At 40.8% G+C, this 21,746-nt stretch overlaps 2 protein-coding genes across 3 annotated transcripts in view; one reads left to right on the top strand and one right to left on the bottom strand.

Moving 5' to 3' along the window:
* Window positions 1–1,444: 1,444 nt before the first annotated feature.
* The window catches only part of doc2b (double C2-like domains, beta), a 129,360-nt gene continuing 109,058 nt past the window's right edge, over window positions 1,445–21,746 (bottom strand). For both annotated transcript variants that reach the window (XM_074610000.1, XM_074610003.1), the window contains 4 exons: window positions 12,656–12,813; window positions 7,808–7,889; window positions 4,475–4,571; window positions 1,445–4,086 (listed from right to left, as the gene is read on the bottom strand). In XM_074610000.1, the coding sequence (XP_074466101.1) occupies window positions 3,953–4,086; window positions 4,475–4,571; window positions 7,808–7,889; window positions 12,656–12,813 (471 nt within the window). In that variant the 3' untranslated portion in view covers window positions 1,445–3,952. The remainder of the gene's footprint in view (window positions 4,087–4,474; window positions 4,572–7,807; window positions 7,890–12,655; window positions 12,814–21,746) is intronic.
* The window catches only part of lig3 (ligase III, DNA, ATP-dependent), a 159,136-nt gene continuing 154,601 nt past the window's right edge, over window positions 17,212–21,746 (top strand). The window contains exon 1 of the mRNA XM_074609994.1: window positions 17,212–17,356. The gene's annotated coding sequence lies outside the window, so the exon portion shown is untranslated. The remainder of the gene's footprint in view (window positions 17,357–21,746) is intronic.

Raw genomic sequence — 21,746 nt, 5'->3', positions numbered from 1 at the left:
GTTTGAGTTTTTCTCGTAAATGTGACACTTTAATCTCAGAATATCAGAGTTTTGTTTTCTAGTAAATTTACGACTTTATAGTCTTACAAATTAGATTTCTTTTCTTGTAAATTTGCTACTTTATAATACTGCAAATTTGTGATTTTTTTTCTCGTGAATTTGCCACTTTATTCTCAGAGATTATCTGATTTTTTTTCCTGTTAAATTTATGACCTTATAATCTTGAAAATGTGTGAGTTTTTTTCTCGTAAATTTACATTTATGTTTAAATAAAATTTTTTTCTCTGAATATTCCCCCCCTCTTTTTTTTTTTAAAACTACAACGGCCCTAATACGCCGTCGTGGACTTGACCGGCTCAGCCCCTGGTACAGTAGTTTGCTCCTGGGCTGTGAGTTCAACCATCTCTATTCCCAGATATGTGTGCCCAAACACAGAGCTTGAGATTTGACATATGAACAATATCAACAACACAGAGCACTAAGCTGCACATTCTCAGAGGATTTACTGTGGAATAGAAGGGGTTAAACATGTACATTCTGTTTGATACATTAAAAAAAACCCATACCAACATAGCAACGATATACATACACGGCTAGTACATTAAAAAGTCTGCCCTTCTCACTCCGGTCCATTTTAGCAAAGCTTGCATCGCACGACTGAACAATCGCAGTGACTTTAGCAACGGGTGTGTTCACCCTTTCAGCAGCAAACTTCAGCAACAATAGGCTGTTGTAAACAATGCATGCTTTTGATATCATTTTTTTTTTTTTTTATATTTGACGTAAACTTTCCGTTTTTAAATTCTGCCCTTTTCACATACAGCAGGAACATTTTCAGCCACATTACAGTTGAAAATGCTGCCAGTGAGTTTTTTTTTTGTGGAAACTCATTTTTCGGTAGTGTAAACAATAAGCTGCACACACACACTCACACAGGCACACACACACACATACACACACGCACACACACACACCATAGAGCTGCCCAATCATGTGGTGTTGTTGTGGTTCGACCAGGCGGTGGCGGGTCAGCGGCTGAACTTCACTCTGTTGTTGATTACGGCTGAAGGCTCTCTAGCTTCCACACAGTGAAGTAAGGCTGTGTGATCGTAGCGTTTCCACCTCTATGCTGAAATCATCCACACATCATCTGACTCATCAGGTGCATATGAGATCTACTTTTATATTCATAACCCTCCTCAGCTCCTGACTAATCACATTCAATGCGACGATTATGCTCTTATTGCACTCATTGACACACCTTGTCCTTGGAGTCTGAACGCCTGTTCTATAAAGCATTCACTGTGGCCTTGTACCCATGACTCATCTCCAGTTATATACTTGAATTTCTAAATGCATGTGTTATTTAGATACCTGTTATATGACGGTGTATGAAGGTCATTGTAAGTAAAAAAAAGAGGGAATAAAAAAGAACGGATCCAGGAGAGGGGGTTATATTCCAAGGAAAAACATTGTGTATTCCTTGAGATTAAAGAGGCAAATTTACAAGAAAAAACTCACAAATTTGTGAGATTATAAAGTCATAAATTTAAGAGAAAAAAACTTGTATATTCTCTGAGATTGAAGTGGCAAATTTACAAGACAAAAACTGAAAGATTTGCGTAATTATAAAGTCATAAATTTACGAAAAATCTCAGAGAATATCTGAATTTCTTTCTCTTGAATTTGACTTTATAATCTAGCAAATTTGTGAGTTTTTATCTTCTAAATTTGCCACTTTAATTTCAGGGAATATTTGAGTTTTTTTCTCTTGAATTTATGACTTTATAATCGCGCAAATCTGTGTTTATTCTTGAAGATTTGCCACTTTAATTTCAGAGAATATCCAAGTTTTTTCTTGTGAATTTACGACTTTATAATCTCCCAATTTGTGAGTTTTTTCTTGCAAATTTTCCACTTTAATCTCAGAGAATATCCAAGTATTTTTCTCTTATATTTATGACTTTAATTTGGGATTTTTTTCTCAGAATATTACCCCTCCCCCCTGGATCCGTAATTATTAATTTTCTTTTTACCTACAGTGGCCCAAATTCTGCGTTGTAGCTTTAGCCCTCTAAATAAGAAAGCAGCTATTTTGAAGTCTGTGTGATAGGACTGAATGGACGAAACACTTGATTACCACAGAACTAGGCAGCTCTATAGATTAGGGGTTGCACTGAAAAATCAGTGAGTAATCCAAGTAGGTGGTGCCGGGACACCCAGCATTGTCTCATATTGATTAGTCTACATACACAGAGACACACAGGGGATCAGTGTTTGTCATGAATACTTAAGATGTAAGTAAGTTGTTTGTATGACACTGGCCAAACAGTTTGCTTATTGGACGGACATTTGGTGACCTGTCCTCTTACCGGTTTACAGATAAAATCCTCTAAACTGAATTTATGGCTATCGACTGCCAACATCCGTCTCCTTATAACCACTAAGAATTGGATTTAGGGGTTGTTTTGTGTTGTTGGTATGGTTATTGTACTTTCTCCTCTCCAACAAACCACACTGGAGTGTAATGGGAAGAGGACTGAAGGCCTCAGTATACTTCAAACACAGTACTTATGGTGACTCAGACAATCTTACACAACGATGGCCTACTTTAAGGCCCTTTACACACCGGGGCGTTTTTTTTGTGTGGAATTCACACGACAATATAGTTTTTGGAACTGTTGTTTTTGTCATGAATACTTTCACACATCGCAAAGTAATGAGGTCGATTTTTCTGAGCTTTCGCACCGCAAATAAAAACATCAACCGATCACGTTGTGCGGAACGAGCTGAGTTGCGCCGATATTTATGCAACAACAACACGGAGGCTTCGTAGTCCGTTAGAAGACGGCAAACTTTATTACTCCTTTCAACCTTGACAAAGGCAGCGCAGACCAGATCGACTCCTTCTGTTCTTACCTTTCACAATAAAAGCCAGAGACATATAATATTCGCAGGTGAGTATTTAGCATTTTCGTGTTGTTTATTCGTCGCCTGGTGTGTAAAAGCCGCGCTCAGACAGACAGCAGCAAGGAGGTCACTCCATTGAGGCAGCGAAACAAGAAGTTGCAATAAATCGTAATATCGAATCGCAACACTTAAAAATTGCGAGTAATCCAAGTATCGTGATAGTATCGAATCAGGAGATAGGTGTATCGTCCCAGCCCTACAAATCAGTACGTACTACTAGTATAGTATGTGGTTTTGAATACAGCCAACATGTCGTATGTGGAGTTGTTTTTCTTGGAGGACAGTCTCATGCACGATGTGGTTTGTTTGAAGCATACTGAGGCCTTAACTTGTACAGTATTTTAAGGATGTTCTGACATTGTCTTCACCTGGCCAAATGAGTCAAACTAAAGGATAAAAGCTCCAGATTTTGAAAACAAACTGCTTGTAGTCGGCCGGTTGTGTGGGAGCCACTTTCCGACCTCTGCTACCCAACAGCTTTACAATCATATTAAAGTGCAACATCTTCAAAATGAGAACTATTCCACTAAACATCTCTGCATACTCCCATTAGTATAAAATGTTGCTACATCCTTTGTTAGATTCTCCAATCTTTGTTTGTGCTGCTTCAGGGGACTGGCGAATCCTCGGTAAATCATTTAGCCGCAGTAAAAGATCTCATCAAACAGAAAGCATTTGCTCCGTTTGCCTTCACTGATCAAAAAATTCAACACTACAATCCCCGTGATTTGATTTTGTTGATTGAATTTCTCTCGAAAAAAGGAAAACAAATGAGCAGCCGTGCAACCCCTATTGTACATGTGAACACAAACATAAGGATATTTTTAACTGAGCCCTGTTGAGAGGGAATATATATTCCCAAAGAGGTGTCACAGGTCGCTGTGGCCGACATGAAGAAAATCCAGAGAAGAAGAGCTGGGAGGATGAGTTAGGGTAATGAAGGCGGGGCGGCGGGGGGGACGGGACGACAGGATGCGGGTCTTCAGTCATTTAATGAACCGGGTAATTCATTGGTCAACGTGTGCCAGCGCTCAATTTTCTTGTCCTTGTTTTTAAGGCAGTCAAACCAGTGTTTGAGCCTCTCTCCGTTTGCATTGATACCCAGAGATACGCCACCTGAAAGAAGGCACAAGGAGAGTATCAGTCAGACGCTGAATTCACAAATGTGTCACAGTAGAACATATTGAAAGGATAACAGCAGATCGTTGTCTTAGCAACAGCACAAAACAGCTGGAATCAGGTAAAGAGCTTTTTATTACTGCTACATGCCTACATTGACATGACTACGTGACGGCAGGCCAGCCGGTTCCCAGCATGGCTCAGTACTTGTTTGTGTCTCGGCCTCCAGCCTTCAGAGAAGGCCGGGGCAGATGGCAGACTCAGCTGGACAGGAGGCCAGTGGTGCTGCTGATGCTGATGAATATCTGTCAAGCTATTTGAGCTCCTCCCACCCCGCCGTCACCTCTGATGAAAGCAGAGCTGGCTCAGTCCTTCTTGTGCTTACCTATGAAATCGTTGGACTTTCCGATGTCGTAGTCCCACACGGTCACCTCCAAGGTCTTTTTGGTGAGGTCTGCATATTTTATGTCGTAACAGAACTCCTGCAGAGAATAGCAGAAAATAAGAGCTCGTCTCTCCAGTGTGAATTACACATCACATATTTTCAGATCATCACAAAGTATACAGACTAAAATGTGTTTTACGATTTTGAAATAGATTTTTTTTAATGCCAGAATCGATATATTTCCTTCATTTCAGTCAATGCGGAGGTAGAAGGAAGTTGCCGCTTTAATTGTTGTAGTCTGAGTAACGTGACATCATATTTGTTCCGTATCCGTCACCAAAACAAACCACAGCGAGCCGAAGCGAGAAAGTAGAAAACGGCGGAGGGTCTGCGTGGATATGACCTGCACCCTCGCATTTTAAATCCAAAGTGGTAAACACTACACATCCAGTAAAGTATGGAAACACTTTGGGTTTCACACATTGTCAGGAAACGTTATCGTATTGTGGTAACGTGCGGTCAAGCCGGCCATCGTTCTCATCTCCGTGGTCAAATGGGCCGACGCTACAACTGTAGAGCACCCATATACTGACATTTATGTTAAATGCATTCAAACGGCCCCGATGGAGCTGACCATGGATGTATAAAGAGAACGGAGCTGACAGGAGAGCTAGAGATGGACTTTGAGAAGTTAGAGGAAGTATACACATGTGACTACGTCCGGTTTTCAAAACAAGGTGTTAACAAAGGAACTGTATATACAAAATACATAAATAGAAATAAGATTGATTGGATTATATTCACCAGAAGTGCGTTTTCATTTTTGCCTAAAATAATATAATAATAAAATAATATGCGGGTGTCGGTGCAGTAGTTGCCTTTTCTCACTCTCAGGATTCATGAACAGTCAATCAGTCCGATTAGTTCATGACACTAACATAGACCCATTCAATATACGACAAGTGTCAGGAGAATCCTGATTTGAGCACAGAGGAATTAAATGTAAAATACACCACTAGGGTACTTTAACAGAATGGCAGAATAATCAATAAAGTCCCCCGTCCAGTAAACGAAACAAACATCTACTGATATCAATTTGCACCGTGTGAAGTCTGAGCATTTAATCTGCATTTCAATATGTGGTTCAATCAGGGTTGCTGCTCCCCCTTATAGAGAAAATCAATGCCCTGATGCGAGGAGGAAGACCCCATAGCTCGTCTCTGACAGAAAGGCCAAGAGGCGATTGGAAGGATATGGACGGTAAAAATGTCAAAAGGAAATGTCAAGCCGTTGGCCTGCGTGAGTGTTTGTACAGAGCCGTCCGCTCGTATACAGGCGGGTAATTGAGAGGCGAGCTGCCCTGTGCCACGACGACGCACCGACGGGGGCCTTAAAAACCTGAAAACACGGCCGAGTCCTCGGGGGAGTTCAGCAATGCATTACTGATTTCAACAGTCTTTACATTCATGGTCTCAAAAGAGCTGACTGATGAAAATAAGGGCTGATTACTGGGCTTGTTTCCTCCACACTGACTTCATCAGAGTGATGTTACAGCACAGCTCTGAAATTACACTCAAAATATGTTATGGTCCCTATTTCAAACCTGCTATAATTGATTTTTGTGGCCCAGCTCGGTCTCCCCATAATGGCACTCCAATTTGTAAGTCAATTTGCATGCAATAAAAACGCTGTTCTTGCTTTTGGCGTGTCATTTCACGCCATGTAGCCTGTTCTGATTGCAATGTAAATCTGCATAAATATACTACGCTCAGAGATAGTGACATAGAATAAAAAGTAAGACAGAGACTGCTCATGGTGGACGGGTCCAACAAACACAGGACTTTCAACCAGGAGACCGGCGTTTTGTTTTGTAAGTTGTAAGTTGTTTTCCATACTTATGTTACATTGTTTACGTATGTATTTTACTTAGTTTATGTACGTATTTTAAGCCCAACCATGATGTTTTCTTAAAGCTAACTAATGGTACATGTCCACTAGACTTGCCGCGGTAGTCAGTGTTAGCGGTGTTACACGGTTGTCGGCCACACACCGATTATATTACGTATCCATCGCCCCCACCGCCGTTAGCTTTATGTACAGAAATAAAACCCATTTAGTTCATTTTTGTGTATTAGCTCTGTGTTATCAATACATAGTCGGACGACGGACACTATAAACTGAAAGTGAAATACGTGATGGTGGAGGATTTGTTGTCAAAGCGAAAAGCAAAAGCGCCCATTTGGCAATATTTCAGATTTAAACCCAATGCTATAAGAGAACCATAACGTTAATGAGGTAATTGCCATGAGGAGGACGGAGTGGTCATAGCCGGCGTGAGCGCTGGATGGAACACCTGCAGCCCTGCAGCGAAATCTCGACCCGAGAGGCCAGACACACAGCCACCTGACGGTAAAGATCAAAGTAAGCGTGCTACATATATTGACGTCATGTTTTCTCGTAAAAGGTCCGGTGTAATCGGTAACACCGATGTTATCACGAGTTTATTAACCGGTGGGAAACTTTCCTCACCGTCACATCCCTAATGTCCACAGCTTCCCATTCCTTGTCTATGTAAGCAGCCGTGCAATGCATTCTGGTAGCGTAGCGGCGCTGTTCGAGAGACAGGGCGTCACGTTGGCCGCTCCTCATTTGCATAACCTTGAGGTCTAGGCTACTTTATGCAAATCAGGGGTGTCCGGTGTAAGTCGCCATCTCTGCAAACTCCATAGAAACTTTTAGACTAACCTTTGTCGATCCGAAATAAAGATTCAACAACTGCGTGGCTTATTTCTTGCATAACATGTTTTCAGAAACACATTTCGGTGAACTATTTTCGTAATATAAGAGAAGAAAGTTTCCAAACGAGCCGTCATGTTGTTTCTGGTTTGAAAGCTGGGAGCAGCAGCCCACGAGGGAAAGCGTTCATCAAAACAGGTGCCTCGTGTCTAGTGGCAGCCAATCAAGTATCCAATGCTGGAAAGCGAGGCGATCCCTCGCGATAGAAAAACATATTAGTTGATGAAAAATTGCCAAGTACGGATGGAATACATCAAACAAAGATTGACTTTTTGTGACATATTCTACCATCAGCTTCTCTACTTCTGCTGCTCTCTCAAAAAGTCATCCTGTGTTGAATTTAGAGAAGAAATGTGCTTCTCTTTGGATCTGACAGCCGTGGCCTCTCAGAATGGCTTTTTGTAGGTCCCGGGGTTATGGAGGTTTCTCAGCACATAAAAAAAAGCGCCAGATAAACACTCCAACTAAGGTATAAAAGAAAAATAGGAAATGGAAATTGGAGCTGTACGGTTTTAGCGCAGTAGCGGCGGATTATACCTCATTGAACTCTGGATTGAGCGTCTTCTTCTTCACAGCAGTCTTGTGCTTTGACTTTTTGTTCTCGTCAGGCTTCAGATACCTGTAGGAGAGGGAGGGGAGGATTAATACCTCAAAGCTTTCACTGTGGAGAAAATACTGCAAATCCCTTCTGATTAATTCATTAAATGCCTCCATGATGCTCATCAAGTATGTAAATCCTCATAAATACACTGTAAAAGCATCATTGTGTTGTGTCCTGCAGAGGGTGCTGTGGTACTGCCCTACATCCAACCACACAGCTGCCTCACATCAAACACTACATTACATTATCTGACTTTAATAGACTCCACCTGCTTTTTATTAAAGACATTTTTCCCAGTTAATACATAGATGCTGCTGTGATTGATGTCCGATACACGGTTGCTTTTCATTTAAGTGCCCCTCTGGTGAAGACACCTCGCCTCATAACAATAACACATTTCCAAAGTCAGTCGATACTCCCGCCGCATCACACCATTATGTAGTTTCTTTAAAACCATAAATCTGAAGTCTTGTCGATATGAGGTTTTATGAGTTTGTTCTGGTAGAGTTTTAATCTTTACAGCTTTCAAAGGATGTTGTTCCTTTAGGATTGGTATAAATTGACATTTTTTAAGAGAGGTAGGGGATGTTGAGTTGTTAGTTAATTAATTAAAATAACGTGAGAGTGTATAAGGGTTTAGAACATAATGATATAAGTATGTGATGTCCATTCCCATGCTCTATTATGTCTCATAAGTTGTTGCAGCAATTTTTGCGTTGATACCATTTGTTACAGCGATTTAGTGCTAACTTTAACCATTTTTTACCACTCAAGAATTGATAAAAATCATCAATAATCCCTCCAAAATACCACATTAAGACACCAAGACCTTGAGGAACACCATAAAAAAAAGCCATGCTGTGATTTGGGATCAAAAGCTTTTGACATTTGGAGATTTCTGCAAGAATTGTATTTTTCGGTGATTGGATGGCGAGCACTTCTGTTGTGTAAACTGCTCAAAAAACCTCCTTATTGTCAATCTAGCTAGGAAAGCCATCCATCCTCTGAATGATCTAGGTCTCTAGTTCGTGGCTGTAAGGTTTCATGAGGCTGTGATTATCCTAGAGGTCACCACAGGTCATTTTATACAGTGAGGTCACGTTTAAAAAGGAAAAAAAAAATGGTCTCACTACAATGAAATGTCTACTATAGGGACTAACATCATCACACATGAATACAGTTGGGCTCATTGGATCCACAAGAGTCTCAGCTTTACAGTGATACCCAGTTTATGTAATTCAAGACTGTTTAGGGACCCCAGTATGCAGAAATATTCATATATACCATTTTAGAATAGGAGAAAATTAAACATTTATACTGCATGAAAAAAACTGCATGTGATTATCATAAAGTGGGCATGTCTGTAAAGGGGAGACTCGTGGGTACCCATAGAACCCATTTACATTCACATATCTGGAGGTCAGAGGTCAAGGGACCCCTTTAAAAATGGCCATGACAGTTTTTTCTCGCTAAAATTTAGCGTAAGTTTGGAGCGCTATTTAGCGTTCTTAATGACAACTAGTATGACATGGTTGGTACCAAACGGGTACAGAGCCTGCTACAGCCTCTGAAAGACACCCCAGTTTATTAAGTACAACTAGCTAAAAATAATGCAACCTTCCTATTTTCACCAAATTTATAATGTTCAATTTCAATTTCAATTGTTTCAGAGAGGTTTTGGTTTCATTTTTAGTCATTTTGGAGGCTGCAGTTTGTGGTGGTGTTGAATTATATTGTGTTATACTGAGAGAGGTTTCCGATATTTAGTCTATACACTGATTCATATAAATAGGATGGACACAATATAAGAAAGATTTCCCAGTATAATACTGCCTCCTCTTAGTCGATTAGTTGATTAATCAGTCGTTTTGGTCGTAGTCGACTAAGATTTCTTTAGTCGATTAGTCATTTTTTATGATTTTTTCATGCTGAATTGCTTATTTCTAAGAAACTTCTGAGCACATCTCTGGTAAACACCAGATTTAAAGTGGTGCTTTTGTGTGATTCTTTGTGGAAAAACTCAGTTTTACAGATCTGCTGATTAAATCAACTTATCGATTTGTCGAGAATTCCTTTGGTCGAGGACCAATGAAAATGCAATTCAACAGCAAATTAAACCTGAATATTATAACCTCCATGAAGGTAGCATATAAAGCAGGGCTGTGCTTTATTTAAAGGAACCCAATAAACCGAGTGCATGTTGTGAAATATGCAATATAAATAAAAGTTGACTTGATTTGTTGAGGTGTTGCTGGTGTTCCCAAAAGATGTAACGGTTATTTATCAGTTTCAGTTTGCAGTCGATGAGTCAGTGGTGAGAACAGATCGTTAGCGCTGCGGCGGGTCTGGGTGCAGCCATATGTGTTTATAAATGTGTGGACCTTTTGCTCCTGTTCTGCCTTCATAAATGATGCAAAAGGCAGCTTATATGAAACCCTGCGTGGTGGATGTTGTGTGTCCATTTGGCAGTTTTTGTGCTATATAATGCTCATTCTCATGGTGGTATATTTCAATCCGGCGAGCAATTACAGCAGCTCGTCACATCTCTCTTTTCTGTTACGTGCTCACTGGACCCATACAGACTTTCAATTTCCCGAGGTAACAGCGAGACTTAAAGGGAGGGTAAGTGGGTTATTGCTCACAAACTTACCCCAGGGGGAGCGGGCGCGGAAACTGTTGTTGATGAGAATATCGCAGGGAACCTAATTGTTGTCATGTAATGGGACTACTGACCCCCAGGCGAAACAAGCTAAGAGGGAAAGTTAGGATGCAAACAATGCTGTTGCAGCATATAATGTTTTTTAAATGCTTTTTCTCTTTGTAAATTGCCGCAATTTTGCAGTAATGCCATTAGTATGCTTTTGTTCAGCAGCTGTTGCAACACTTATTGGTAAAATACATCTTTAAGCTCGATGAAAGTCGTCAACTGAAGAGCCATTAGGGAGGATTTCTACCATGTATGTGTGTAAACATTCATACTGAGAATATCGACACAACAGAGCAAACATTTACTGTTCAGGTGACAGCTGTGACTCGACGCATCAGATAGACTCTTGCAAGTGTACCTTTATTCCCTCTCACATGAGCTCGTCGGTAAATCTATTATCTGCCCGCGTGTCCTTCAAGCTTCAGGGAGATTTTCTCAACCTCAAAACTGTCGGAAAATTGTTGCCAGCCTCCTCTCCTTCGATACGAGTCGCGCTTTTGTTCCCGAGATGTGCACGGCAGAGTCGGAAATTAATTGCACTTTCATTGCTCAGCCAGATGAAAGACTTGGGAAATGTTCAGGTGTGATAAATAGGACTCTCCTTCAAATTGCAGCCCTGCGGATGGCCTCTTGTGCTGCACGTCTTTCATGCAGCTGATAATCACAGGTAGTCTACCTCTCTTTCTGCTAATCCATTTCAGCACTTCTACCGTGCGTTGCACATCCGCTAAGAATAGCAGTATTATGAGGAGCGACCGAAGAAATCGATGGACACTGACAGGTGGCTTTATGTGAAGGCAGCCATCATGTATGCTCTAAAAAGTGCTTTTTTAAATGCACAAATCCTTGTTTCATAGTCTATACATTAATATTTCAGGGCTCAAATATGGTGATTGCAGTTTGTCTGACACTCTGACACTTCTCTTGACAACTGAAAGCCAATTTGCCATGAAATTAGAATCAATATTCATGAAGCCCGGAGGCCGATTCTTAATTGTATTTGTGACCTCCTGACTTTTTCCTCTGGTGCAAACAAAAGGTCCGTGACCAACACTTTTGGTTAAAGGGTGGGTCCATTATTGTATTAATTTTGTTTTGTTTTTTTCCCAGTGGTGTTCCTGTATTCAGAATCAAACATTAACATTTTGGTACTATTTTCCCTTCAAGCTCTTCTAAAAACTTTTCCCCACGTGACCTGACGTAGGTTTCTGCATGATGACGCTGCTACATGTACAGTATATATACATCCTTATAGTCAGTGTATTAACGTTACATACAGTAACTTAGATCACTTAGCTTAGTTCGGATCAGAAAGTCACACAATACCACAAACACACTAACCGATCGATGCAGCGGTAGACCAGCAACTCCCGTGTTCTGAGAGGTAAAAATACTGTTTTTGTGAATGGAGTCTGGTGGCTTTGAAGACAGCAACGTAAAGAAAGGGCTGTCTGATGGAGAGGTAACGCTGTGAAAATATTCTAATATAGTGTACACTAAAACTGATGTTGATTTTTGTATGCCTTACCTCGCCACCAGACAGCCCTTTCTGACGGGGAACTGAAGCCGTTATGACGCTCTCTTCAAAGCCACCAGACTCCATTCACAAAAACAGTAATTTAACCTTGCAGAACACAGGAGTATACATACAACCCCACTCCGAACTAAGCCTCTCAGTTATTTCCAAACTTAGCACAGCTAGCGTTGACTCAGCTAGTGCTAGCGTTCACATTATTCATAACCTTATTGATTTGCTTACTGTGGTAACTTATACACCACTGCTTTTTGCAACGGCTGAGTGGACGTTTCCATTTGAAAAAAATGGATCAGACCTCAGATTGACCTGCCCTTTATTGACAATGAGTCTATGAAATTGATTTTGCAAAGCAACATCATTTGGAGAGTAGAGTGTTATTGTAAACAAGTTGTAAATAAACTGGATTTATCCTTTACGGTTATACCACAATGTGGTATGAAAGCACACCAGATGAAATTGTGGAGCATATGGAGCTTAAGCTCTTATATCTTATGATGTAACCGCTCCAGTTTCAGCTTTGGGTGTGTTTGGCATACTGACAATTTGACGTAGGGGTCGGAGAAGCCGTTGGCGTCCATGGCGGCGAGGTGAGCGCAGCGTATGATGCCCACCACCAGGCAGGACTTCTGGGTGTTGTACTTTAGAGAAATCATGATGCGTCCTCGTTCCTCCAGGGACTTGTCTTCCGTCTTGTTGACCTGCGGTGGTAAAAAATATATTACAATATTTAGAAATAATAACCAGTTTTTGTTACACATGCAGGTATTTATACTACCGAGCGGCTGTCAGTCAGAGTCCCCCTCATGCCCGGTGTAATTTGCAACTGATGGGTCTCATTTCTGGCGTCGTCATCATTTGATTAAGCCAAAGCTTTAATTTCCAAAATGCTATTAATCCATGTAGACAACAACATCATTACCTGGAAATGTACTCACTCGTGGATTTAATTCATTTTTTAGATCCCAGTAGGTTATTTTTTTTCCATGTTAAGCATTTTGTGAAAGTAAGTCGATATTAAAAAAAAAGTCTTCAGCAGCTTCTTGACGAGTTGTGTGTCCTGAAAATCAGCTAAAGACTGATTGGCTGATTGATGTCACCTCCGTTGAGTTAATAGCTTCATCAAAATTAATCTGCCATGTTATTTAGAGACAAGACAAACATCTGGAGTGACGACTGTACGTCTGCTTTCATTCCAAACACCTCACCTCACCTTCTCACCGGTGAGCACACAGTTCAACCAGAGGACAAACTTTCACCTCCTGCCGTATAAATTCAAACACTTTTGGATTGTTTGGACCATTTGACATTAAAGGTGATGTGGCCGAGCAGCCTGGACTCACCAAACGGCGTTACGCCAATATCTTAATGGTGGGTACAAACTACACGAGAATCAAGCTGATTCGGGGCCTGATTTCTCCCGACAATCGTCAGCAAAGCCTAGATGTTTCTAAAGATTATCTTTCCAGATATTCCCGTAGTGTGAGGTTTGTTAACAGTGTTTTTTTACATCCCCCGATCTGCTCCCAAGTCCATCCTGGCTGCACCGATTTCAAATCGTAATTATTAAACATGTTCAATATTTTGGTTGCTAAAAGAAGTCTGATTGTATAGAAGTCAATGAGAAAATGACCCTACTTTATTTATCACCTCAGTAAACATTGTAAACATGAGTTTATTGTCTCAATCACTGGTTTCAAGTCGTCTTCAATACAGCATGATGTTCATTTAGTAAATTATGGTCCCATTTAGAGTCAAATAGACCATAAAGCAGGGGATGCTTTAGGGCGTGGCTACCTTGTGATTGACAGGTCTGGGAGTTGTCCGTGTTTTCGTCTTACAACTTGTAACATTTTGGTCACCTAAACATGTCTTATTCAGGGTTCGGTTGTACTTAGCTCCACCCTCTCGTGTCACTTCTGGTTGCAAAAAATCAAGATGCGACTGCCAAAATGCCGAACTCAAGGCTTCGAAACAGTAGTCCACAAACCAATGGCTGACGTCACGGTGACTACGTCCACTTCTTATATACACTAATAGTGGTTTCTATACACTAGTGAATTGCAAGTTAATGCAAAAGTGTAGCCTACTGAAAACTAACTGATTGGTTGGTTGAACGATTGAATAGCTGCTCATTCAGTGATATTTATCAAGATATTCAAGCTTGCAGTTCTACCATCTGTTCAACCACCAGTCAGTCAAGTGGAAGTTCTTACTTAATAGTTAGTACTTAGTCTTTTTTTCCCGTTCTTCCACTGCTCCACGGAGCACTTCAAGCTCCCCAGAGAGAAAAATACATACTTGACTTGAGCGTATGACTTCTTACAGTCCTGGCCCCTAAAGAGCTATTTAAGCTTTGTTTTTTTCCCCCGATATGCGCAATGACTTAGAAATGCAATTTACCAGCAAAACTCCCGCTGCTGATTGTGTGAATATGCACTGGGCTTTTCTGTACATCAGCATTTAGTTTTTACATATACAGTATAAGACCATTTATATCAGCAGAGCAAATGCACAGAGGCTTAACAACTTTAAGCTTATCAATAGCTACTTGAAAGTGCATGGACTCGTGGAAATGTGGGAAATGGGACTGTGAGTTCTTTCAATTTGGTTTGTGCCATTTCAAATTGATATTCATTAGTTTTCTCTGTCTCATTCTGCCGCTCCGTCTCCTTCAGCTGTCTCCGAAGTGAAGGTCTAAGGACCGACGGTGTCGTATGATGTCCAGATTATGAAACCCCCTGAGGCGACTTTATGATTTGTGAATAAAATTGACTTTATGGCAAATTACTTCACACCGGAGCTAAGCTATAAAGTTAAACTTAAAGCTAAAGCTTAAAGCTAAAGTTGGTAACTTTGAGCAAATATGATAAAAAAAGTTATTTTTATAAAACGAGACAGGTAAACTGAAATGCTCATAATGGCATTTGCAAGATTTCACAACAGTAGCTGTCAGTCATTGCTCGCGAAGTTTGTGAACTCCGATGAAATGGTCAAACTAGGCAGCGCTGATCAAACATGAATCAATATGTTACGTTAATGCCTATTTCTCTCCTCAAATGTTTTCAGAAACATCTCGTAGTGTAATGTTTAGCTGTGAAATGAGAAAGTTTGCTCCAGCTGGAAGACAGTTTTAGCTCTCAACATGGCAGCCGGGTCGTCACATCGATGTATGAAGTGACGATCTGAGACTTTCCGCTCATTAGCCGTCCGGCGACTAATTTTCTTTTTTGGTTCACTGTCAGTGTCAATACAGACACAGCAGGCATCTGCCATCTAAAGAATTGCCTTTAAAAATGGCCATGACAGTTTTTTCTCATTAAAATTTAGTTTATGTTTGGAGCGTTATTTAACCTCCTTCACGACAAGCTAGTATGACATGGTTAAATACTAAAAATTGGAAGTTGTGTTAATGCATTAAAGAAATGAGTTGCGTTAAAACAAATTTGTGTTAACGCATTAACTTTGACAGCTCTAGTTAAAAGTTATTGCAGGTTAATAAAAGGTATTGTAGCAACTTTTACAACCTTGTAACAGCTTGTACTGCCCAGATGAAAATAATATATATCCTTTTTTTAAAAGCCAATAATAGGTTTTACTAGCTGTAGAATAATTCTGCCAAAAGGTCTGAATGGACAGCTACTGTATGATTTAACTGACTGAAAGCAGCTGTTTTAAATAATCATACCCTCACACGCTCCAAGCATCGGTCTTTGTTAGAACCGTTGTGAGCTCACACATTCACTGCTGAACACTTTCAACCCTCAACATTCAGGAACAGTATAAGAATAATAAAATGAGGAAGAAAAACAGGCCAGAAGTCTCTGCAGACGCAGGCTTCTGTCTCCGCCACAGTCTTTTACAGAGACAATCTGTGCAGCAGTGTCCACAGCAGGATACTAATCAGATATCTCCAGAGAACTCGCTCTATGTGAATCACACACGACTTTTACAAGACATCTCCACGGACTTGTGGACTCGTCCATTTCATCTGGCAATGCCGACATGTTTCGTTCGCCGCCTCGGTTTACTGTCAAATCCATTTAGCCCTGTCTCTTCCTCTGTTGTTTATCCACGTTCAGGACAACCCACTGTTGTCTCTGCCTCTCAGTCTCCTTTTAACAAGATGTGCTTTGGGAAGTCTGTGACAAACTGAGAGGCTGACAGGAATACAAGAGTATCAGACAGAAAGCGAGGGAGGAAGTGCAAACCTCAGGCTCCCTGGATGGTATCAAGGTCGGCAAACCTGACAAGTGCAGACGTCTTTACAGCACTCAGTGTCGTCTTTTCTAGTTCACACTCACAGATCATCCATTTAGCCTATAGCCTTCCTTCTAGCACATTTTTTTTAAGATGATATATATAAACAACTGCTAACAAATGGACACATTTAAAACTGACAGACTCAATAGATTACCCTGCAACATCATTAATCACAAAGAAACAAAACACACCAACAGATTGCCAGTTTCCAGCCCAATCACAACTTAAAACCAGCCCTATTCATAACCTTGCCAGAAACCCATGTAAAACCATTACATGCACAATAGAAAACGCATCATACAAAGCTTCATATCTGCATTAAATGACAAAGATAAAGTTAGATGAATAGATTATATCACAACCCACACAGAGTGCAGTCAGACAACCAAATAAACAACGTCCCATGTCAATAGAGTGCTACAGAAATGAGTCCTAAAACCCGGAAATGAGTTAGCATTTTAGCACTTCCTGTCCCTTCATCTGGATGTCAATGGGTTTTTTGAATGGGTTTTTAGTTAGCTGCCTGAAATAAGGTCTTTGGTAAACACAAGCTGAAGAGAACTCTTTATTCTACGATCTAAAATACATCAATAAATACCCACTAGTGAATTTTAAAGCCTTTATGTGTCTTAAAAAAGGTGGTTGCTAAGAAGTGGCTAAATGAGACTACGAAACGTCATCACGCCTGTTTATACTCTCGCTCATGCAACCGTGGTGAAGTTCGTTTATAGCCTAAGATTTTTACTTCTGGCGATGGCATTCACACTCGAAGAATAATAAAAGTGGTGTTCATTTGTGGAGAGATTATCTTGCTAAGTATCATACGTGTGTGTTTTCCACAGACCTTTTTTTTGCAATAATCCAAAACCCAATGGATAACTCCCATTGGCTTTTTGATGAGGGAATCAGGGCGATGCTAACTTCCCGGTCGGCCTACAAAAAGACGTCTTCCCTGCAGCACTCTACGATGATAACGTCAAGGTAAGTAGGTCCTCCCTTATTCCTAACGATGATTAATACAACTCATGAGTCAATCATATGAGTGAGTGGACACAACAAAGTTTACTGAATTTTGTATCTTTGTTTTTGACGGCATGTTTGGTGATATTGTTTTCACACCAAACCCTGCCAATTGTTCACAAAAGTAGCCCAAATTTCATCTACCAAGCCAACTTAAAGGTCCAGTGTGTAGGATCAAAAGTAGCCCAATCTGGCAACACTGCACACCAACTGTCTGCATCTACATGGGCCTCTGCTCTTCATGGACTTCGTCTGCTCTCTTTCCCTTCTTCTGTGATTTCCTCTTCCCATCAATCTACTCAAACATAACATCTACTTAGATAAACAAACACGCTGCTGTGCAGTAGTGTTTGCTTAACATTTCCCAGCTAATTGTTCCATTGCCTGGGGGAAAACTCAATTAAGATTGGCTGGAGGATGTCCATTAATTTAATTTAATGCACAGTATAACCGGACACCTCCGACGTGACTGTCTGAACATTGTTCTAAATGAACGTAGCTGCAGAGCTAAATGATCGAGTGAGATATACATCACTCTGCTTCTTTGTATTCTGAGCTCCACAGGCTGCAGCAGCACAGCACACTAATATTCCAAGTGTTCCAGGTATTACTCGGCCCCTTAGGGGTTACCAGGGAAACAGCGATATTACCAGGAAAAAGGCCAGGTGATATCCCAGGATAAAGGGGAGTTTTCCTTTCACTGAGCCAGTAATCAATTCCAATTTCTTAACATACAGTTGAAGTGGAAAACCTGTAATTAACTGCCACTTGTTTCTCCCTCTTTGCGTTTCTCTTGACATGCTCAGAGGAGCACAGGTCTGTTTTCTGTGCCACATGTCATTAGCAAACCTCTCTGAAACAATGCGTGGGTAGTTCAGGATGTGAGGTGGTAAGAAAGTGTGTAGCAGGAAGCTGGGCCAAAAGGCGTCTCCTGCCAATGTCCTGGTGGGATCCCTCAGATCAACACCTTTCAGAGAGCAGCGGGGCGCGCTGACTATTATGCTGATGCAGGAGAAGAGACCATTGGCTAACAGGTCACTGGCATTCAGTCTGCACACTGACAAACATATCCCACACAGAGAGGACAGAGAAAGCAGCGCTGATAACAGAGGAGGTAAAAGCCGATAAGAGAACCTGATGCTCAGAGGCTTAACTGGGAATTATTGACTCCCTGAAAGAATGTAGCTCTAGTTTCTTGTCTTTTAAAGAGAAATGAAACGAGACTAAAACATGGCTGCTGCAATATGAAATGCAAATATGGGGTATTTGTATTTGGTATTTTTGAAAAAAAAGCAAAAATCAAATTTTAAATTTCTGCAAAAACGTTCTAAATCATTATATATATCAAGAGTTTAACTCAGCTGTCTGCTTCATCGGGTCATTGGGTGTTTGGATTATGATTGTATTGGACGTATCTGAAATAATCAAAGTCCACGCAACTCCGTTTTGGGAGGGTGGCGAGGTGGATGGACGGTCAAACACAAGACTTTTGCCCAGGTGTTTGTGTCCCATGTGAAACCCAAAGTAACGTACTTTATTTTAACCCAAGCCATGATCCCAAACCGCAGAAGCGCCTTGAGCGGTTAAAACACGTAATAGTCGATATGCACGTATGTAGAAATGTTGATATGAAACGTATTGTTCAGAAACATCAAAATTCAACGTATCGGTTGTTTGCAGAAACATTCAATGCCAACATTTTATTCTGGCGACCAGGTTGCAGGGACTGAACCCACGTTAAGAGAAGATTTTGACCTGATGGGGGTGTTAGAATGTCCTTACTTTCCAGCCCGGTTGCACAAATGGCGTATGAATGACACGATAAGTTGCATGCAATAAGAATGCTGTTTTTGCTTTTGGGTTATGCCATGTAGTCTGTATTGACTGCAATGTAAACACATCTGTGTAAATATGCTACGCTCAGTAAGAAAGACTACTAATGGTGAGAGGGAGGGGAGGTAGATGGGTCCAACAAACACAGGACAACCAGGAGACCGCTGTTCGAGTGCCAAAGTGTTGTTGAGTTATTTTTAAGTTACGTTAGTGACCTTTGTGACGTGTTTTCCGCACTTCTGTTATGTTGTTTTTGTAGATATTTTACTTATTTTAAGCCCAACCATGACCATTTTTCTAAAGCTAGATTTGTTGCATGGTCTAACAATGGTGTAACAATTGACACACAAAACACAAAAAGGCTAAAATGCGTTATCATGACACGCAATATGTCCTTGTAATGTCGAGCTATCCGCCTTCCCGTGAGACGGGGTTGTACTTTCATAGTTCACTCTCGGACCCCAACACTAATTGGCCATAATAATTAGTCTGCCCTCTCCAACAGTTCAGCACAGTAGCAACATTATTGCTGGTGCTGAGCTTCCAACAACACTGGTTTACATGCACTGTAATGACACAAAGTGCTTTGTTTTTCGAAAAACAGCAAATAAACCTGCCATTTCTTCATCGGAAAATGGCAACAGGGTGAGCTACAAATGTGTGGCCATCTCTTAGTTAAGCCTTTCATTGTCCAGCTGAGCTCAGAGAATAGAAAAATGTATTGCACAGAGACACTGATCCAAGATTCATTGCCAGATTAGGCTGCTGGCTCTTACACTGTTCCGTGTTGTCTGCTGGTGCCAATGCTAAGGGCAGATCCAGAGTTGAGGCTGGCAGACACATTCATTAGATAGAAATGGCTGAATGGTCACAATGTTTGCAAGGACACAGCTGCCCAGCTACCTTGAGATTACCAAAACATACACACAGCCCTTCTGTCTCCCAAAGACCTTAATGTGAGCATGTGTAGGCTTTTCCTCTTTTTATGGTGGTGACAGTGGAGGCGCTATCCTGAATGTGTCTGAGCCTGCTTCAGTGTACATTTGCATAGTTTGGTTCCCTCAGGTACATGTTCGTTGCTCATTCATTACTCATTCGTGCTTTAACTTTTAATGTAAAAACTTTGGCAGCACTATAAATTCTCCAACCCTTTCTCCTCCTTCAATTACGTTTCGAGGGAAACATATTTTCTCCCGCATTACGGTCACCGTTTTAAACCAAACCAAACCAACAAACGCGACAAAAGTACTTGGTTAGGTTTAGTAAAACCTCATGGTTTGGTTTAAAATGACTACGGTTGTTACGTTATTAAGCTACGGACCAGTGGGCAACCTCCGGGTCTGAGAAGTGAAGCCAATGCTGAAGTACCTTAAACTTGCATTCTTTCTAACAGCCAGCAGGGGGCGACTCCTCTGGTTGCAAAAAGAAGTCAGATTGTATAGAAGTCTATGAGAAAATGAGCCTACTTCTCACTTGATTTATTACCTCAGTAAACATGGTAAACATGAGTTTATGGTCTCAATCGCTAGTTTCAAGTCTTCTTCAATACAGCATGATGTTCATTTTGTAAATTATGGTCCCATTTAGAGTCAAATAGACCATAAAGCAGGGGATGCTTTAGGGCGTGGCTACCTTGTGATTGACAGGTCGCTACCACGGCGTTGTCCGTCTTTTCGTCTTAGAGCTTTAACCCTTTTACAGTGTGTTTTCAGTTCATGAAAGTTAATTTGAACCTTTTTGGTCGCATGGAAATGTTCAGTGCTCGGTTTTACTTAGCTCCACCGTCTTGTGTCATTTCTGGTTGCAAAAAAACAAGATGGCAATGGCCAAAATGCTGACCTTGATGCTTTAAAATGGCAGTCCACAAACCACGGTCACATCACGGTGACTATGTCCACTTCTTATATACAGTCTATGCTACAGATGTGAATTAAAATAAGTGAACGTCGACTTTTAGTTTCACATAGGACACAAAGAGCAGTCTCTGTTTTTGTTGTTTTAATTTACAATGTTAACCACGTGTTTAAAATTGCAGCTGTAATCCGGGAGAAAATAAGTTTCCCTCGAAACGTAATTGACGTTGACTTTTAGTTTCACGCGGGACACAAACAATGGTCTCCTGGGTGGAAATCCTGTGTTTTTGGACCCATCCGTCCGTCGTTTCATCGCAAACGTATTTACATGTCAAAAACAAAGTAATTCACAATGCAGTTTCGTTATACGGGAACGTACTTTTTAGGAGACCGGGCTGCAAGTCCCAGTGTTCACAGAGAAGATAAATTAATAAAAGTGGTGGGCTATAAATTTGGTAGGAAGGTTTTTAGACTTTTAGCCTACATCTAATCATTGTTTTCTGCGTTTCTTTAACTATATATTCAACTTGTGACAGGTACAATCCACAAGTTTACAGGACTGACTTGTTTATGAGCTGGACAGTCAAAATGCTCCACTGTCAGGCCAAAAACACCAATAGGACAGACTTTGCTAGCTGCTGGATGAGATGATTAAATGGTCGGTG

The sequence above is a fragment of the Sebastes fasciatus genome, chromosome 16, assembly GCF_043250625.1.
Source record: "Sebastes fasciatus isolate fSebFas1 chromosome 16, fSebFas1.pri, whole genome shotgun sequence".
In the NCBI taxonomy this organism is placed as follows: Eukaryota; Metazoa; Chordata; class Actinopteri; order Perciformes; family Sebastidae; genus Sebastes; species Sebastes fasciatus.
Note: the sequence above shows the minus strand (reverse complement) of the source record. Positions and strands in the feature narration are given on the sequence as shown.